This window comes from Enoplosus armatus, chromosome 11 (genome assembly GCF_043641665.1).
Source record: "Enoplosus armatus isolate fEnoArm2 chromosome 11, fEnoArm2.hap1, whole genome shotgun sequence".
Lineage (NCBI taxonomy): Eukaryota > Metazoa > Chordata > Actinopteri > Centrarchiformes > Enoplosidae > Enoplosus > Enoplosus armatus.
Genome location: NC_092190.1, coordinates 11,430,145 through 11,449,357, shown reverse-complemented (window position 1 = coordinate 11,449,357; position 19,213 = coordinate 11,430,145). Strand labels below are relative to the sequence as shown.

Sequence of the window (19,213 nt, the reverse complement as noted above, 5' to 3'; positions counted from 1 at the left end):
ACACATCTCAACTCAAAACGACAACTCCTGGTGGCATTACATGGAGGAGGCCGTGTTCACGTATTACAAGCTCTATCTGCAGGGCGTCTCACGGGAGGTCACACAGAGTTCAGATTTTTTTTTTTCCTTTTTGCTCTTGTCTACTTTAGTTGAAAAGAGATGCTGCAGAATTCAAGCCACGTTACTCCAGAACAAAAAGAGATGTCAGAGCAGATCTTGTCAGAAGTTGTATTTTGGCTCAGTGTGGGTCAGAGTGAGTCCTGTAAAGCACGACTGACACTTCTCTCTATGGTGCTGGTGTTTTTCTTTCACTGTGGTGTTGTGAGAGCTTGTTCAAGCTTTAATGAGATCAAGTATAAATGAGTCTAAACAACAAGTGTACGGTGTTTTAAATGATCATCTCACTGTGACACATTTTTAGCATGTAGTACATCTTAAAATGAAGAGGACGAGTCACACAGATGATCAAATGAAGTCACTTTTATTACATCTTGTCAGAGAAAACATAAATGTGAAAATTGTGATGAAGAGCTCTTTTGAAACAGCTACAACGAGGAGAAGGATGGTCTCATAATGCTGAACTGTACTCAAGCATTTACAGATAATAAATATTTGAAAATTGATGAACTGACTGATTTTACATGAACATCTCTAAGTGGACATGTTAACTATTGTTATCTGATCTATTTAAGTGCTTTTTTTCCTGACAAAACAATGACAAGGACACGTTTGCATTATGGTACAAGTGGCTTAGAAATACATTTTATATCGACAACTTTGTCTTCTCAAAGTGCTATGACTTAAAAAATCTTTCAAAATACACATTACATTTAAAATAGCCTATAATACAACCTTCCAGAAACATTTAAGTCAGAGTGTCCACTTGTCACTTGCACTTAAAGGTTTATCATCACCCTTAGCAACACATGAATGGAAACGCGTGTAATATAAACTTAGAAATACAAAAAAGTCTGGAGCCTATTTGAAAATATCTCCATGAATTGTAAGCAAACCCTTTAAACCATCCGGCAGTGTTACGTACATAAATGTGCAAAGCAAAGAAATACATCTACATATGCTTGTAAAACATTTCTTAAATAATTCCAATTAATTTCAACATAGGCTTGATTAGGGATGTACACATGGGCCGTGAATTGCATCTCGTTCAGTTAATGTTTTTTTGTGGACATCAAAGTCAATGAGGTGCAGGCAGTCTGGGCTCTTTTTGGGGACACAAAGAAAGTCCAGCAGGACAGGTTTTGTCAGTTGCTGTAGTCTGTCCCCTCTAAGTGGTCTGGGATGGGCAGTCCAGTGAGGATTGTTAAACACCTGTTCCACACGTTGAACACGGGGCAGACTGGCTGAGCGAAGGCGATGTCAAATGTATACAAGTGCTGGGAGCCGATAGCGTCGTAGAAAGACAGAGATCCAGAGTCATAGTCCAACAATACTCCGAGACGCCGCAGGTGGGGCGACGGCTCGATGGGCATCTCCTTACTGTTGTGACGCACCACCCACGAGTTGTTACATCGAGACAGGACCCAGGAGGCGGAGTTTTTGCCGACCCACTCATGTTTTGGTGCTGACTTGTATGCAATGCCCACTGCAAACCTGCATGTCCAATGAAATTTTTTTTTTAGATTTTTAGACCAGTACATGTCTAGGATTGTACAACTGAAAAATTTTCGATAAAGAAATAAACAAGACTACAGCCATGCTAGCAGCTCTGTGAGGCTGTTCTTCAGCTGTGCTTTGAGCTAAATGCTAACGTCAGCATGTTAAAATGCTCACAATGGCAATGTTAACATACTGTTGTTTAGCAGGTATAATGTTTACTATATTCACTGTCTTAGTTAGCATGCTAACAATAGCTAAATAGCACAAAACACAAAGTGTGTGAAGTTAAAGGATCACCTAAACCAAATTTGGATGGAGCATGGACCAAAGTGGTGGACCGAACAACACACACACATTGCCATCCAAAGAGCCACACCGCTAGCATGACTGAAAACAGGTAAATGTTTGTACCATGTGCTGCCTCCTATCAGAGCTTCCCAGTAATGGCGGCCGCTGTCGATGTAGACGTTTCCTGTGACACCGTAGCTGCTGTGGCTGGAGAAGCGGTCCTGACTGTGGCTCTTCTTTGACGATGTCTCGTCCCTCTCCACTGTCAGGTTGTCATGGGACACCCGCAGCTTCCGGTGAGCTGACTTTGCATCCAACTTGAATGGTTGACCTTAAAGAAGGGGCAAAAAAAAAAAAGCTGGTTTCTAAAATGCCTCACGGATGAAGAATTATAAAATAAATTCTGTACGGTTAGTAACGCTACATACTGTTGGTCTTGAGTTTCCCCGGTTCACTGCTGCGGTTTCCAGCCTGGTTTATGGCCTTCACTATGAAAACGTACTTGGTGCCACACTGGAGCCCGTGCACAGTATAGTGATTCTGCTTGATGTTTGGTACAATCATCCAGCTATCAGCAGAGTTACACAAACCTGCAGCCCAGACAGACAGAGAGTCACTGATTAAGAAAAATCTTGAGAAACTCAAATCAAGAAGTGACACAATATGGCACAATTGTATGCAGTGTTTCAATCTATAGCTTCTATTTTTGACTCATCAAATAGACGCATTACCGCTCATCCAAGTGTTCTTAAGCACTGAGGCAGATGAGAATAAATTGCTTGATCGAGCATGTTGTGACCTTGTTAGAGCAATCAACTTAAACAGTCTATTGCTCATTTCAACCCCGAGATAATATCGAGCTTACGATGTGCATCTGGATGTAAATCCAGTCCGACTGAGCCGTTTCTTTCCCAAATCCCTTCCTAGACACTGCAAAAATTGCAGTGTATTTTAGTAACATCTCATTACCCTTAAGAGGCAGCACAGAGCTCTCCACCTCAGCTGCTACAATACAATATTACGTTTGGATATTGTTACATAGCCCCCAAACAATTTAAAGTCCTTCAGTGTAATCCCTTTTGAATCCCTCCATCATTGTCATGTATCCCACCACAAATATAGATACTGCACTCCCACCAGAGAGCTGCATATAGACTTACTGACAACATTAGATTGGCTGGTGAAGATGGCGTACTGAAGTTCATACGATACAACCGAGAATTCATCATCCGATGTCCAGTGAACTGTGATCGTGTCATATGAAGCTGTACATAGTTCCTCGCGGATTACTGGTGGATTTGGCGCTGCAATCGGAAAAACAAAAGACAAATTTTGTTCTAACACAGTGATGAAAGCTGAGTGGATTCTATTCTGCACCCAACAACATAAAAATAACAAAATCACAATATGTCGCAGAGACCAGTGGTGGTAAATAACACCATCCATTTGGGTTTTAGTGTAATTAAGCTAGGTTGCAGTTCCTCCAGCTATTACAGCTACAGCCCCCATGCAGAGTTAAATTCGTACTGCACAACGGGCGCTGAGCATAAACAATCAAACCTGTTTCACTCAGCGGAAAATAAAGCTTAACTGTAGCCTAACATTTGGGAGCTTTTTAGTTTTCTCGCTAACAGGCACATCGTTGAAATATAAAGTCCCTGCTTCTATCCATGCCAAAGCCTTTAACTTGTACCAATCTATAATTGAAGGATAATGTGAGGATAATTTTAAAAGCACTTTGGATAAAAGAAACCAACAAATCATCTAAAATGACCAGCTTCAAGAGTTATAGGGTGAGAGTGGAAAACTGCCCAAAAGTTGTAGTGTAACCAGACTCATCTTGTAGTATATACTGAGCGAGCAATAGATTATATTAATTAGCGGGCTTGGTGTCAAACAATAAAACACTGTGTGCTTAACTTGCAAGACCCCACTCACCTGTGAGGTAATCCAAGCTTTCTAGCATCTTTTTCTCCCTTGTGAAGTCCAAAGCAAAAGTATCAAAGGTGTCATTCAGGTTAATTTCTGGCAACAGGATTTGAGAGGATGCCGTTGCCATACAAACTCTGTAATAAAGAAGTACATTATTAGATGGTGAGAGTTTTACACACCACATCTATTGTTTGTTGATGGTGTTGGCTTCATTCGTTTCCTCACCTGTCACAGACGCTTTTAGCCGTTTGGAGGAAGCGAGTGTGGTCTGACTCCTTGAGAGTTTGGTCGGCCTGAGTGATGAGGGAGGAGGACCTCTCGATGCACTGCTTGCAGCCGGCTATCTGCTGGGCTAGCTTCCTCAGCCGCATCGACTGGGCGGAAAAGAGGACATGTTGATAGAAGAAAAGCTTGGTAAATAAACAATGAACAATGTACTACTGACTGTATGAGGCAACCACCTGCCAGATGCTAGATTAGATTTTACCTCGCCAATTAGAAAATCCTACTGGGGGAAAATGTGATTTACACCTTTGACAATTAGATTTTTCAGTTGTGTAATACCCACAAGACTGTGAGATTCAACCTGGTCTATAAGCTATACTGGCATAAGAGGTGTATTTATGAAGCATGCTCTCATAACACTGCCATAGTAACCAGACCCTCCTATCCCACATCTGTGCCTCATTGGCTTGGAGGCTGAAAGCAACCTCAGAACCTGACACGAGGCACGGGGCGAGGAAGGAAAGAGAGGGCCGTCACAGGAAGCAGGGCTGATCTTACTCTGACACTGAGCATGGCACAGCATGCCACTGCCTCTCTAATGGCATCTAACAGGGGAAAAGGGAGGGAAGCGATTCAAGAGGCACAGCATATGCACATCAAATGTATGGACACTGTGCCAGAAGTACTCCGGAGCTGAGGACTGATTACTGACGACAAAAACACAGCAATAACACTCTGCAGTCTGAGGTACTTTCAGTGCAAGTATCTTGTAACAAGTACATCAAATGTATTTAGCCAAACAGATCTGAGGACAAGTTGCCACCAGTCACCTGTCTGAGCGTTAGGGTCAGAAAAAGAGGACGAGAGATGTTAAATGAGCTGAGATCATCAATGTAATGTATATTTTGATGTAATGTTAATATATGAAAGGCACAAACTGGGGTTAATCTGGGACGTGCTGAAATGTAGTGTAACAGTAGCACAAGTGAAATTACTTCAGTAAAAGAGTTTTTGCTTATGCATTAAAACTTTTTATTTGTGAAAAGAAAAATGTGCTATTGATTCTTTCAAAAGTTACAAGACGAAAGCTTTTTACCAAACAACAGTGATTTGTTTCCGCAGTATTGTAATAAGAACAGCATGCTCCGGTGTTGAGTGGTAAGATAGCTTGCCAGCTCTGTGGGGGAGGATAGGCTATCAACAAACAAACAAAGGTTATCAAGACACAAAAGGTGATAAACAGTACCTTCCCCTCCTTTATCTTGGTAGCTATGATTTGCCTGCGCTGCTGTATGATATTAATCAGCAGGTCACACTCCTCAAGCAGCTTGTTTTCTTGCCGCGATGCATTTACCTAGACAGGACAGAAGTGTAGATAAGCGGCAGTCAATAATGGAAGCTTTGACAAAATGTTTTCGCTGCACAACTGCAGGTTCGTTTGATTAAACACGTTATTGCCAGCACAATTCATTTCAATCAAACCCCATGTGACGTTAGAGGATAATTCTGCCTTCTCATGTTGGGCAGGACAGAGTGGCAGTCAGTCGACCTTGTTCACAGTTTGTGTTTTTATCCCAAACACACGCATGATCACAGCCACTGTAATGAACTCATGGCTCCCAGCGATGAGTCGTCTTCACTGAAGGGACACTCAAATTTACCAAAAGAAGATTCCTTGCTGACTTGAAATCTATGTTAAGAAAGTGTCAGTGTAATGCATGGTGAGGTGAGAGAACTAACCAAATGCACTATAAATACAACAATACATGTGCTTTAATATGCATTATTTGATATGCTTTTTGAGGACTCACAATACTTTATATGTTTATTTCCAAGTTCATGCATTTGCTCTGAAAATACTCAATTTGCAGCAAACTGCATGCAAATCATATATGTCTATATCTATAGACTAATGAGCACTTAATCTTGTTGACATGATGAACAGCCTCTCTCAGATACAGTAATTCATCACTGCGTTAATAATTTAACGAGTTGATGCCCACAGCAGCGAGGAGCCTGCACCTGAAATGGAATAGATAAACAACCTCACCTCCACATGTTGGCAGGTTTGGATAAGTTTGCCCATCAGACTTTCCAACTCACTGGTCCTCTTGATTAGACTGCTGAGGTTGGAATCCAAGGCTTGCTGCAAAACAAAATTGAGTATTTCATTATACATGGTTCCACCATCAAACTGTAAACAGCTGAATAACTCTTGGAGGAGGGTTAGGTGAATGGGAGCATATCTGGCTCGAGTGTAATGGGCACAGGAGAGGACACACAAGGCCGCCTCTGGATATGACCGGCCACATTTGGGCTCTGATCAGTGCAGAGCCCCCGGTCCTCCCTGTGTGCCAGAGATCCCATCATACTGCCTGCTGAGGCCACGGAGCTTAGCAGAGCATCTGCCAGTGATTTGGACAACTAAACCCCGGCTGTGTTAATCACTGACTCAGATCAAAGGCTTATGTTTCAAACGTAATCTCCTACTGTAATTGGGCAGCATGATGGCTGTGTGCTGCGGTAGTACAAAATATCTTCAGACATAAAGTATCATTCTTCTTAAATAAAAGATTAATGCATGATTCCATTTAAGTGCTACGATTAAAATGAAAACAAAAGTGTAGTCCCACCTAAATCAGCTGTTTTCAATTGAATCAAATAAAAACAGAAAAATGTTTGTTTAAATCTATAATTTAAAGTCTTGATCATATAAGTGAATGGATCCGTAAATTATATGGTCAAAATATGACATAGCCTTTAAACTGTACTATTTTGGGAAACGTAACATGCACTTGGTTTAAGAAAAATACATATTTAATGAATTGATGTCTGAGAGGTTCACACTGTATAAATGGTATATAATCCAAGACGGATTTAATATTCAGTTCATCTCCACATGTTGAAAGCACAAACATTATAAAACTTTCCCCTTCAAAAAACGTTTCACAAATAATTAAGTATAATTGTGAGCTTGATTTCTTTCAAAAACATAAAAATAGTCTAAAGAAGAGACTGTAAAGACCCAAGGCTTGTAGCGAGTAGGTAGACCCCCTTCAGGTTAGATGTTTCACATAGTGGTTTCATAAGGTGGCTGCGTCACTGTGGACTAAAAAAGCAGAGGCTTTACTTTACCACTCTCACAAATATGATTTATTTATATGGAAGAGAAGGTGATGAAAGCCTTTTCAGATGCTGGGCTGCAGGTACAGGTGAGGTGAGTTCAAAACTTTTCAAATGGACGCATGAAACATAACATATTAATCAAACTGATGTTGAATAAAGCCAAATGTATGAGCTTAAAATTCTCCCAACAATCTCGCTGTTCGTCTCTCTCTGCTAACGTTTTTGGTGTACTGTATTTCTCAGTGTGCCTAAAATATGGCTTCTCCTGCAACATTAATACCCCTCATGTGTTTAGACAGCTCTCGCTCTAATGGAGGACTCTTTCCTAGAATCATTTAAAGCTGATGAGAGGAAAAAATAGCAGCTTCCTTTTGTATGTGAATGCTTCTGGTCCCACACCTTTGCTTTGACCAGTCTCTTTTCCTTCCTCTCTCAGGTCACTGTCAGGACTTGGAGTTTTATCCTGTGTCAACATTAGAAATTGTATCCATTGTCAGAGTTTGTCACTTCATCCTGTGAACACCACGGGCCCAGTTACTGGCTATCTGTCTGTGATTTCTACTACTTAAAGGGCTTTCATTGAATCAGAAACATACCATAGTGTGGCATTCTTGTGTATAAATATACACTATTATCTAGTATCACTCTACACTCTACATGCACTTCATTAAAGGCCTGATTTGTATGTTTTTATGTACGGCATATTATAGGTATATTCAATTACATAACTGAATAGTTTGACTTGTGTTTTCTCATCAGAACATAATTTCAAACACGGGTCTGTTTTACAAACATTACTAATTTAAACAAACCTTCAGAAGAGATTAATAACTTACATACGTATTAATAACGTATGTTGTCTAGTGTTTGGCTATGTAAGACATTTTGACATGTCACAGTAGGAAAAGCACAGATGTAAATAATAACATTAAAGGGTCCTGGTGTTGTGCATGCTGCCTCACTGTCACACTGTCAACGCTTCCTGGCACACTTGAATAAAAAACAGCCATCGTTAATGTTATTAGTAACACCTGTGCTTGTCCTGCTGTGACAAGTCAACATGTCTGCTGTGAAGAAGGTATGTTAAAAGACTTGTCAGTCAAGGTGGGAGTGAAAGCAGGTTACAAACCTGTTTCGAATTAAGGTGCCTAAATAACCATCATAGAGTGAGTTTCATACTGCATGTTTTTCAGAACCTCTTTATTAAGAGAAATACATGTTATTTTCTTCTTTTTTTTAACATAATTTGCCTCTCAACATAAAACGGAGGGTCTGGATGCAATGGCGCATACCGCCTTCAGTTAAACAGGTTAGCAGACAAAAGTGTCTCATGTACTGTACAGTAGGTCTACTGACTTGTTAATACGTCAGCTTAGAATGAAATTAGAGAATCATTATAGTTCAGGAAGGTCCTAAAGTGCAATCTGATGTGCTGATCCTGAAGGACAAAGGTGCAGGTCTAAGGGACTTTGCTGCGTATCAAACATGATGTACTATAGACCAATCAATACTCTAAAGATAATTATAATACAAAGTCAGTAGATAACATTAGATATGTCAGCTCTGTGGTTTAGTGATTGGCACTGTCACCTCACTATAGGACGATCTCGGGTCTGATTTCCATTCCTGGTACTTTCTTTTGTTAAGTGCATGTTTTTCCCACAGCTCAAAGCCATTCCACTCAAATGCTTGTAAGTATGAGTACGAGTAATTTGTCTGTATATATATATATAACCTCTGCAACAGACTGGAAACCTGGGTTTTTTCCCATTGCATGTTGGGATATGCACCAGCCACACCTCTAACGCTAAATAGAAATAAATTGACATATAAAATGGATGATGGATAGATAATAACAGATTTAATACGAGACCAGGATTATGTCACATAATGCCAAAACCACACTGAACGAATGATTGCATTATACATGATTGCACACACACGCTTTTACTATGTCACAATATCCCTTTGTGTGAGAATTCCTGAGAAATGTGAGGCACTGTGGCTGTAAACGGCAACTACGAACAAGCTCAGCTGCATACCACCTGGGTGATGTCCTGCGAGCCACGAGAAAAAAAAATTCTCTCTAAGATGAGAATTGCTGTTTCCTCTGTTACTTATAACAATACAGCTAAGTGCACGTAATATGAGGTCAACAAGATACGTTACATACAATTTTTGAATTATATCAAGCAACTGAAGATATTGTACAGCAGAGAAAACAGATCATAGCTGGTAAGCCTTTAAGTAGATAAAGGATAAAGGATTCTTATCATCTCAAATCCAACACCCTACTGTGTTTAACCACTTACAGGAGAATGAGCTTATCAAAAGAGAAAGAACAATACATTAACTACTACACCGAACAATGAAAATACAAGCAGCGTACTATAATAATACTAACCACCAAGGCTACACTACCATGTCCCATTAGTATGTATGTAGAATGTATTTCGTTCTCATTCTGTTGGTTTTAAAAGCCCTTGAAAAGCAACATTCAGGTTTAGGTTTTTCCATAGAACAAATCTGTCCCTGAATGTGGAATTAAAAGAAAATGATGCTGATCACCTGGTCTGCCTCCTGGTGTGAACGATCACGCCCCACACAGAGAAAGCGGCCAGGAGATTTCTGCACAATGACAGCATGATCAAACAAAGGAGACAGGTTAAGACTGGTCCTCTGACCTATCTTGCTAAAAATGTTTGCAAATGATGGTTTGCATTCCAGTTCCACCGTGACCAAGCATTGTGAGAGAGTGGAACGGGCACAAAAGGGTTTCGAGTGTTACTTGTGACGCAGCAAAACCCCCCTTTTGTGAGTCATGCATGAACAACTGAGAGTGTTTGTGAAAACAAAGCAGACCCTCATTTTTATTTCATGCAGTGGATGCCATGCAACTCTCAGGATACACTTTAGGATGAACTTCGACAAAACAATTGAGCTGAAGACAGATTCCTAAACTAAAATAGTAAATATTTTGATGATTTAAGAGAATTTACCTTGTTTAAATGTATTTACATACTGTAGGTCAAAGCTAACTTGCTATTTCCATGTCAAAGGCTTCACAATTCCACTGCACGATTGCCTTGATGTGGCCTATAAAATGATCCCATGAGGTTGCTGGAGACATGATAAGAAAGAGAGTGTGCTGGCAAAACACTGACCCGCTGAGCCAAAATCTCCCTCTTATGCCAGAAGCTGATTCATGTCTATAATGGAACGAATGCAGAGCCACCTTTTTCTATGCTCCAGCTAACAGCGTCTTCTCATGCCTTATTGATATCGACCCATCTGGCAAAAGTGAGCAGTTCCACTTAACCTAAAACTGTGAAAACAGTCTCTTGGGTGTCATTACTTTCAAGACCGGCCAAGAAAGAGAAAGCCTCTAACTCATTTCATTTACACTATTTGTCTAAGGCTTATGATGAATTTGGTCTCAAAAGGATAAAGCTGGCAACATTCTATATTTTTGATGGTAAACAAATCTGATGAAAAGACCAAAATCAAGCCCCAAGCCCATACTGATGATTTAAATCTTTAAAAACAAGCAATGAATATATAGTTTCATTTTTTTTAAAAAGTCAAGATATCTTCCTTGAACAGCTGAACAGCTGTACTTTTAGAAAACAGAAGTAAACAGTGTCTTTGTCAGGGACTATTTTCAGCCACAGATCTGGTACGCAAGCGAGTATTCACGTCAGAAGGACGGTTTGTGTGGGATCGACTCAAACTAAACAACAGTGCCCATGTCAGCATGAAGAAACATGTCACCTAGTGTAATGGTGTGGCTCGTTTATGTGTTCTTAGACGACAATGGTCCATGGCATAGAGTAATAAAACAATATCAGACTTTAGCTTTAGACTGTGGAAGGATCAATTAACGGTTGGTTTTGGTCTTTTCATGGGATTTGTTGACAATAAGAAAAATATAGAATATCTCCAGACACATACATTATAGTGAAATTTAATTGAGGAAGTAATTTTGTTGGGTTAGTTGTTTCATATTGTATATCACAGGATGTTTACAGTACACTGTGTATAAAGTGAAGTGCCACTGTAGATTTGCTTAAAGACTTGCCTCACATTTGATTTTCAACAACAAAGAGATGCATCTCACTTACCATAACATTATGCAGCATTAACTTACATTGTATTTATCAAGTGGCAGATCGTCTGCATTATTTGCATAACTTGCTCTTCACAGAGGGGTCTGATTTAAAGCCTTTTTAACTAAATAAGAGGGTTGTAAGTTTAGCTTTCATCATTTGCAAAACATAAAATAATATTAAATAATAATTCAATAATAAACTACAACTTAAAGATTCAATTTAGTTTAATTTTATCTGTTGTTGGGCAAGAAGCCAGAAATATTACAGTTTTAGTGGAATCTTCTAATCAACATTAACATTAATTAACCAAGCCACATTCATTTTTAACAACCTGCAGCTACAACCTGAAAATTAGATGAGCAGCAGCAGATATGAAATGTTGACTGTCGACTCATATCGACACACTGAAATAACAGCTGTGACATGCTGACTTTTACACCAGAACTGCTTGGTCCAAATAATGGAGCTTCTGATTCAGAACTACGAGGTTAATCAAGCAGCTCAAAAGCTCGCTTGTGTTTTTTTATAAAACTGAAATTCAGCAACTGTATTCATAGCTTGTGTACCTGCCATACTGTGATACTTTATAAACTGAAAAAATATTTCGAACAAATGTAGAAATCAGCTTCGAATGTGAGGCTAAAATCAGTAGGAAGAGTTTTCTTCAGTGCATCATAAATCTCCAAGCATTCCTCCAACTACAGATCATCTCTTACCTTCAGTTTGTCATATCGGTCACCGAGGGCTGCCACTTGGTGGTCCCGGTGTCGGCCAACCAGCTTACACAATGCACAGATTAACTGTTCATCTGTCACACAGTACATGTTGACCTTCTCATCTTCGTGCTCCAGGCACATGAGCCCGCGCAGATGGGAGTCCAGCAAGGGCTCGATTAGACGGTGGCCCGTGAAAGGCTTCTTGTTGGGGTGGGTGGCCTTGAGACACTCGTCGCAGTAGGACACCTCACAGGTGACGCAGGTCTTTACAGCATCCTGCGGAGGGTCCTGCTCACAGAACTGACACTGCACCCGGTCACCAGGAGAGGTCATGGCTTTGCTGTCGGGGACGGCTCGCTCACGCCGAGTCTCGTTAGGAGAGTTGGGTCCGCTTAGAGAAGCCTTCTGGTAGCGGTCAATGATGTTCTGTAATGTAACGTTGCGTTTGAGTCCCTCTAGGCCCCTCTGGTTGAGGGTGATGACATAGCGACAGGTTGGGCACTGAAAGGCGCTGATGGACTGAATTGGCTCGCTGGGCGTGCAGTGTGACACCAGGATACGATGGGCGCAGTTGAAACAAAGGCTGTGAGCGCAGGGCAAGAGCAGCGGGTCCTCAAAGAGCTCCAGACAAATTGGGCAGGTCAGCTCCGACTCCAGTGTTTCCATTTTCAGGCAAAACTAAGTGGGGCTGTGAGCGAAATCCAGGGAAGCTGATCAGCTATCTGTAAAGACGACACAGAAAGGAATTAAATTGTGATAGCTATGAAAAGATTAAACTGTGGGAGGTTGTAAACACTCCTTGAATAGGAGTTAAAGGTTAATGAGTGGCCTTGCATCATGTCCAGTTGAGCTGAAACGATTATTTGATTAATCGATGGGTGGATTGACAGAAAATGAATCTGCAACTATCATAAAGATTGAATACTCTTTATGTTATTTTTCAAGCCAAAATACCAAACATTTCTTTGTTTCAGCCTGTCAGCTGTGAGGATTTTCAGCTTTACTTGATCTTATGTGACAGCACATTTCACGTCTGTGGATTTTGGACTGTTGGTCGGACAAAACAAGCTATTTTAAGACATGATCTTTGGCTTTAGGAAATTGTAACAAGCATTTTCCACTATTTTCTGAGATTCTGTAGACCAAACGATTAATCAGGAAAATAATCGGCAGATAATAAAAATAATAATGTCCAGGTTTAGACAAGAAGTTTACTCCACTTGTGAATAAAAGTGAACAAAACAGACATCGTGCATATTCTGTCTCTATTTTCAAGTAGTTATGGTAATAAAAGCAACATGATTCATCCCTATCTTGAATTTCATTTGATTTCCATTGCAAACGGAATATGAAAACATGAATTTAAAAACATGAATATAAATATGTCTGCATGTAAATATTTGTAAGAGATATCTCACTATGGAAATTAAGCAAATTGGGAAAATAAAACAAGCAAGCAGGAGAATACGTAAACCAAAACACGTGTCTGCATATTACACATATATCAGACATTTGTATGTTCTATTTGGCTGAACTTACAACTTGGAGAATGCAGCAGCGGCTCATTTTAATTTGGCACAGGAATAGTCTAGCTTGTCTTCATGTGTTCCTCCCTATACTGTACTCCGTTGGCCAGCAGGCCAGCGAGGACTGACAGCTCAGCCAAGCAGAAGTCTATTGGCCTGCTTGCTGATGGCTGGGGCTCCACACTATCACAGACACTAAGCCTTTGTTCCCGGCCAGTCAGACACCCCAGCTGCGAGTGGACACACTGTGCTCACAGCGTCTCTCTATGTGAACTCTCTACCTCCACTCATTATGTGTGAAGAAGGCAAAAGCTCATTATCAGGACAGTCGGGCACAAGTAGCCTTTTGAAGTTGCGAGGATACAGCAATTACCTCTGAGCTACAGACTTTCCACTCTATTCAAATCTCCACAGACACTCAGCTATCCCACTGTACTGTACAAGACAAGAGGCGATTGTTGCACTCTTCTCTGGTGACTGTGATGCATCTGTGGGCCTTTGTTTCTTTGCTATGTTGTTCTTTAAAGACACAGCAGCAAATGCAGGTGTCTAGAAGTTATTACAGAGGATCAAAGAAAACTGCTTCACTATGCATGTCTTAACATCAAGGCTTTTGGCATCATTCATTAACATATTATCTTTAAAATTTCAGAAACTCTTAATTTTACTTCATTTCAATGTGTTTGCTGTGTTTTTGTCATGCATATATAAGTAGCCTAAAACTACAACTAATCTCTACAGAGTAACCAAACTGCGGCACATGAAACTACAAAAATCACTTGTCCAACATTTTATCCATTTGTTTGACATGTTTTTACTTTAACACATAATTTTTTAGCAAAGCTATCAGCTACAGCATGGTGGTTACAGTACTTGCACAGGTCTTGTCAAACAGGTTAAGTTGTTACTTCAAGCAGGGTGTCCTAAATACAAAATTAATAAAGAGCTTTGTATGACAAACACAATGCAGAGATGATAATCCTCTGATGTCATCGCCTATGGTATAAAATACCCTGAAGTTACAAAAAGCTTGTAAAACAACACTGTGGCATAGAGCCACTGCAAACGGCGTTACAGCCCCAAGTACATTACGCACTCCTGAAAGCTCTCCCATTCATACACAGTTTACTTTACCCACCGATGGATTTCGCCCCACTTTGTACTGCCGAGACATTTCTGCTGAAGGGAAACTTCTGACCTGAATCATCAAAACATATTTATGACAACAAATGCACCAGCCATAAACCCCAACATGCTGTAGAGACGGGCATCCAGATGGCTCAAGTCTTCGCAGCACCAGTAAATCCTGCAGCAGAGCTGTCATTAAGCAAGAGATTGAGCAAGAGGTAGCAAGCACAACAGGAAAAGTTGGCCGACAATTCCAGGAAAGCCAGCTCCACCTACAGCTGGAGCGCTGGCCAGTACTGGAAGAGGAGAGAGAGCAGACAACAGCGAGAGAATGTGTGTGTGTGTGTGTGTGAGAGAGGGAGAGTCAAAATCAGCAAATAAGCAGCACAGGATTGTGCAGAGCCCCAGCCCATGCCCTCACAGGCAGGTTAGTGTCCTCTCAGGCCTGCCCATTCAGAAATTCAAAGCATCGGGATCAGGTTTCCTTGTGTGACCATCCCTCTGCTTCTAGCAGCACAATGCTGTGGATAGGAACTTTTCTTGGCTGTGCCACCAGGGATTCAAAGAGAAAAGCTGAAGACACAAACACGACGGAGAGACAGCCTGAGAGGCAGCGGGACTCATCTGTAACGTGGGACACAGGTCTGCGATTCCCTCAGCATCCAAGAAACAAGGTGACGTGGAATATGCCAGTTACATCACAGTCTGTTGTCTGTGACTCCAGAGGCTTGTGATGTGTCACACGCCTCATGAGTGCCAAAAAAAACATACAACTCTATAGACGGCATAACAACAGTAAAGTAAAACTTATAAAATCCCCATTCAACCTCCTGACAGCAAACGTTGAAAGACGCTAAACATCCTCTCTGAGAGACAAGACTACAAATAAAGACAGACACTACCTACATAACATCACCTGCTACGTACAAGTCGGTCCCAGTTGGCCCTCAAGTGGGAAACACCGAGGTACCATCTGCTTACCATGTGCCTCTATTTCCAGAACCCCCCCCCCCCCCCCCCCCCGCCGTGCGCCATTTGAATTCTCCTGTCATTCAGAGTGACTCTCCTCTCTGAGAGACAGATACATACTGTAAATATGAAAGACTAAAGCTAAAGTTCAGACAGTCCATTGCTTGGGAGATGGACATGTGACTGGCATTCCCCAGGTTTCTTCTATATCGTCTCCAACTGGGATGGAATTTAGCATCATGAGATCAGCAAGAGGACTTAAAGAATTGAGTCCACACATTTGAGGAGAAACACAATGTACGCAAAAGATCAGTGTATTGGGAAGGCTGCTGCTCTTTGTGTAAGTTAAGTTTTATAACTTTATTACTGCATATCTCAATACTGACTACTGACGTGCTGTTGCAGTATGACTATTCTTGCATTCAGAAGCTACAAAATAAATGTTGTAACCAAAAAGCATTAGATATGACGATGACCAAAGAGATTCACAGATAAGCTCAGAAATGTGACGCAGCCTTTAAAACAAACAAATCACAAAAGCTATATCATGGTATATAATAACCAGAATAAAAACAAAAAAACCCCAATATAATAATAACACAACAATATTAGATCTATATATTACAGCCATGTTTGCTATGGGCAAATGGTTAGAGGAAAAAGCTGCCTGGTTTTGCAGTACAAATTGCATTGACAGTTAATTGTAGTTTGCAGCTTATGTGCTGCACAGTAGAAATATGATTCAAGATGCTTAATGCTGAGTATTAGCTGGTATGACAGGTGTGAGATGTACGCACTTAACTGTGTGGCGTTTTGTCAGATGATGAACTTGAGCACCAATTTAACATTTGGAGTTTTATTTGATTAGGAAGTAATGGGTCGTTTAGAGATGAAACAATTACAATATCTCAGATAGGAAGACAATTACCTGCTCGAGCACTTTCTAATCCTTTTGGTTATGGTCTTTTATCACCTTTAATGACGGCTCTTAACCACGTATCCAGCCACTGAGAGAGTGCGATTGCTCTTTGTCTTCTTTCCTGGGGCAGACACCTAACATATTTATCTGTAATCCTGTCTTCCCAGCGTGGCTGTGACCAATGTGTGGCCTGTTGCTGCTCCCTAAAGCAGCCAGCTCAGCAGCGGCCCACTCAGGCCTAATGTGATTTACAGCTGTAGCTGACAAATCTACCTGATCTGCAGCTGCACACATTACTGGGATTAGCTGCATGGGGCCTGGCCCTGACCAACATCCATTAATACTGTTATTGAAATGGTTGTGGAGGGCAAGTTAATTACAAATCTAAACATTTAGGCTCCTGATTTTAAAACTCATCTGTCAAACAGGATTACTATGAAAAGTATGACAAGTTTTATAAAGGTTTTTTTTTGCTGTGCCCTCATTTGGAAAGCTGATGTTAACAGACATGAAACTGCTTCCTACATGAGTGATGGTTTATAATGAAGCTCCAGATGAGGAAATGGCACTAAAAATCGATAATGTACATAATGTGTGTGGCTAATGAGTTTCTTACACACTCAGAGCTGGAAATAGAGGTCTAAGGGGCAGCTGAATACGTTCTTTCTTTCATTTCTCTGCTGGCTTACTGTCTCTGCAGCACAGGTCATCCTGGTCAGCACCACCAAGTTGCACCAAACTCTCATTTCCTCTCCGCGGCTTGGCAGGTGGCATCAGCGGGGAAACACAGTATCCTTTCCGCAACCACAGGAACTTTACAGAATGTGACTTTCCGAGCAGCAGCCTGCTGCCCGCTCACAAGTCCGCAGAGGAGAAATGACATACTGAGCGCTAAACTATGCCGAATAAGTGCGCAATGACGTTATAATGCGCGAACCAGCCCTTAGCTTAATTTATCCGTCGCACCTCATGTGTGGACAAGCAATTTGTTAACGTCGTAAAACAAGAGTGATGTTTTACTGCTGGATAAAACAGTCAAAGAGCGACACCATGTGGCTGGTTTATAAAATACACGCAAACTCGTTCACCTTCCTTTACTTCTTTCTTACCATAAAAAATGTCAAAAGTACATGGTGACATTTTACAGTAATATATATATATATATATATATATATATATATATATATATATATATATATATAATTCATGCAAATTTCCTTCAGTCTAATTATACTAATAATAACCATCAATATTCAGAAATCTGAACTCCAAAGAACCTCACCTTCCCCTTCACTTAAAGCCACTTAAAGTTCCTTATAAAGACCTCTACATGTGTTGCCATGGTGACAACTTGATATCCATTTGTCACAGCAGTGATCAAAGGCAGCGCACTCTGGCGGGAAGATGTCTAACATTCCTCCTCACAGGAACAAGATAAGTAACTAATTAATAAGGGAAACCACAGACCCCGACTGCAATGTCCCAGTTTCACTCTTCATTAACTTCATGTAAAGTGACTCCTATGTGTGTTATGTATGGAGGGTTGTCACAAACTGTGTCCAGATGTATTGCCAGAGTGCATATGGATGTAGCAGGGGGAGAAAGGTCCGTATCTTTTATCTTATCAGTGGAGTAAATGGTGTTTTGTAGGTCACGAGGCTGCCAGATTATGGATGAAAGGCTGTTTTTTTTTTTTATCTCCCTTAGTGCTGCCGTGGATCTCTCTGTTTGAGTTAAGGTAGCAAAAAACTTTAATGATGACTGGGAAAAGATGACACTGAGAAAAGGAAAAGAATAGCCGACTGTATTTGTCCCCTCAGAAATAATGCTGCAAGGTGCACTCTGGTGACCTTACAAATCATATTCTTTTAGACAGAGCCTGTGTAGATGCATATATTTTAGGAAATTCTATAAAGCATACACTGAATAGCTGCTTTGACACTGGAAACCTACTTTGCCGACTCCCACACTCTCTTTGACGCTTTCAAATCACAAAATTCCCCCTCGGCCATCTCACTTAGTCATCTTATCCCTCAAGTATTATCCACAGTTCAAAACATGAAGGAATCTGTGAATACAACAAGGCCAAACAACCTTAGTACTTGCACAGAGCCCTGCCTGGAGGCTTGGAAACATATGATGACTCAATGTTTTGGTAGCAAAACATAGACAGGCGCAGTAACATGAAGTACAGACTGAGTTAAGATTGACCTTCTGACTTACCCGCCACATGATTACATCCATAAACAGGCAAGAGAGGAAGGAGACACTTTGAAAGTCAGTGCTGATGTTTGGGCTCTGCCAAGCTGATCCAGTGCAGTGGTCTCAACTTTGAGATGAGTGACTCGTCTCTCCCGCTCCCTGTGAGTTTCTGACCCCCCTAACCCTGTTCTCCAAAACCTACTGAAAACCAGTAGGAGGATCGAAACTTTCCACCCTTTTCTCTCCTCTCTCTGAGAACTGTACCTATCCCATCTAGACACAGTCGGCTGCAAATTGTTGCATTAGCCAATCACATGAAAGGGGCAGAGCTTCTGCTGGTTTGGCCATCACTCTGGGCTATCAGAGCGTGGAGAGTTGCCATAACTCCCAACAAAGCTTTTTTTTTTGTCATCCTCAAATAAACGTCATCTAAAGAGCTGAGCGGCACACCACTAA

At 40.9% G+C, this 19,213-nt stretch overlaps 1 protein-coding gene across 1 annotated transcript; it reads right to left on the bottom strand.

Annotated features, from left to right (window-relative positions):
* Nucleotides 1–465: 465 nt before the first annotated feature.
* mid1 (midline 1) lies at nt 466–18,905 on the bottom strand. The gene is made up of 10 exons (XM_070914145.1): nt 18,779–18,905; nt 12,014–12,735; nt 6,113–6,208; nt 5,309–5,416; nt 4,063–4,211; nt 3,844–3,971; nt 3,066–3,209; nt 2,334–2,495; nt 2,029–2,236; nt 466–1,611 (listed from the first exon to the last, which is right to left on the bottom strand). The coding sequence occupies exons 2-10, from the start codon at nt 12,677–12,679 to the stop codon at nt 1,263–1,265; spliced, it is 2,010 nt and encodes a 669-aa protein (XP_070770246.1). The 5' UTR covers nt 12,680–12,735; nt 18,779–18,905; the 3' UTR covers nt 466–1,262.
* Between the last annotated feature and the right edge of the window lie 308 nt (nt 18,906–19,213).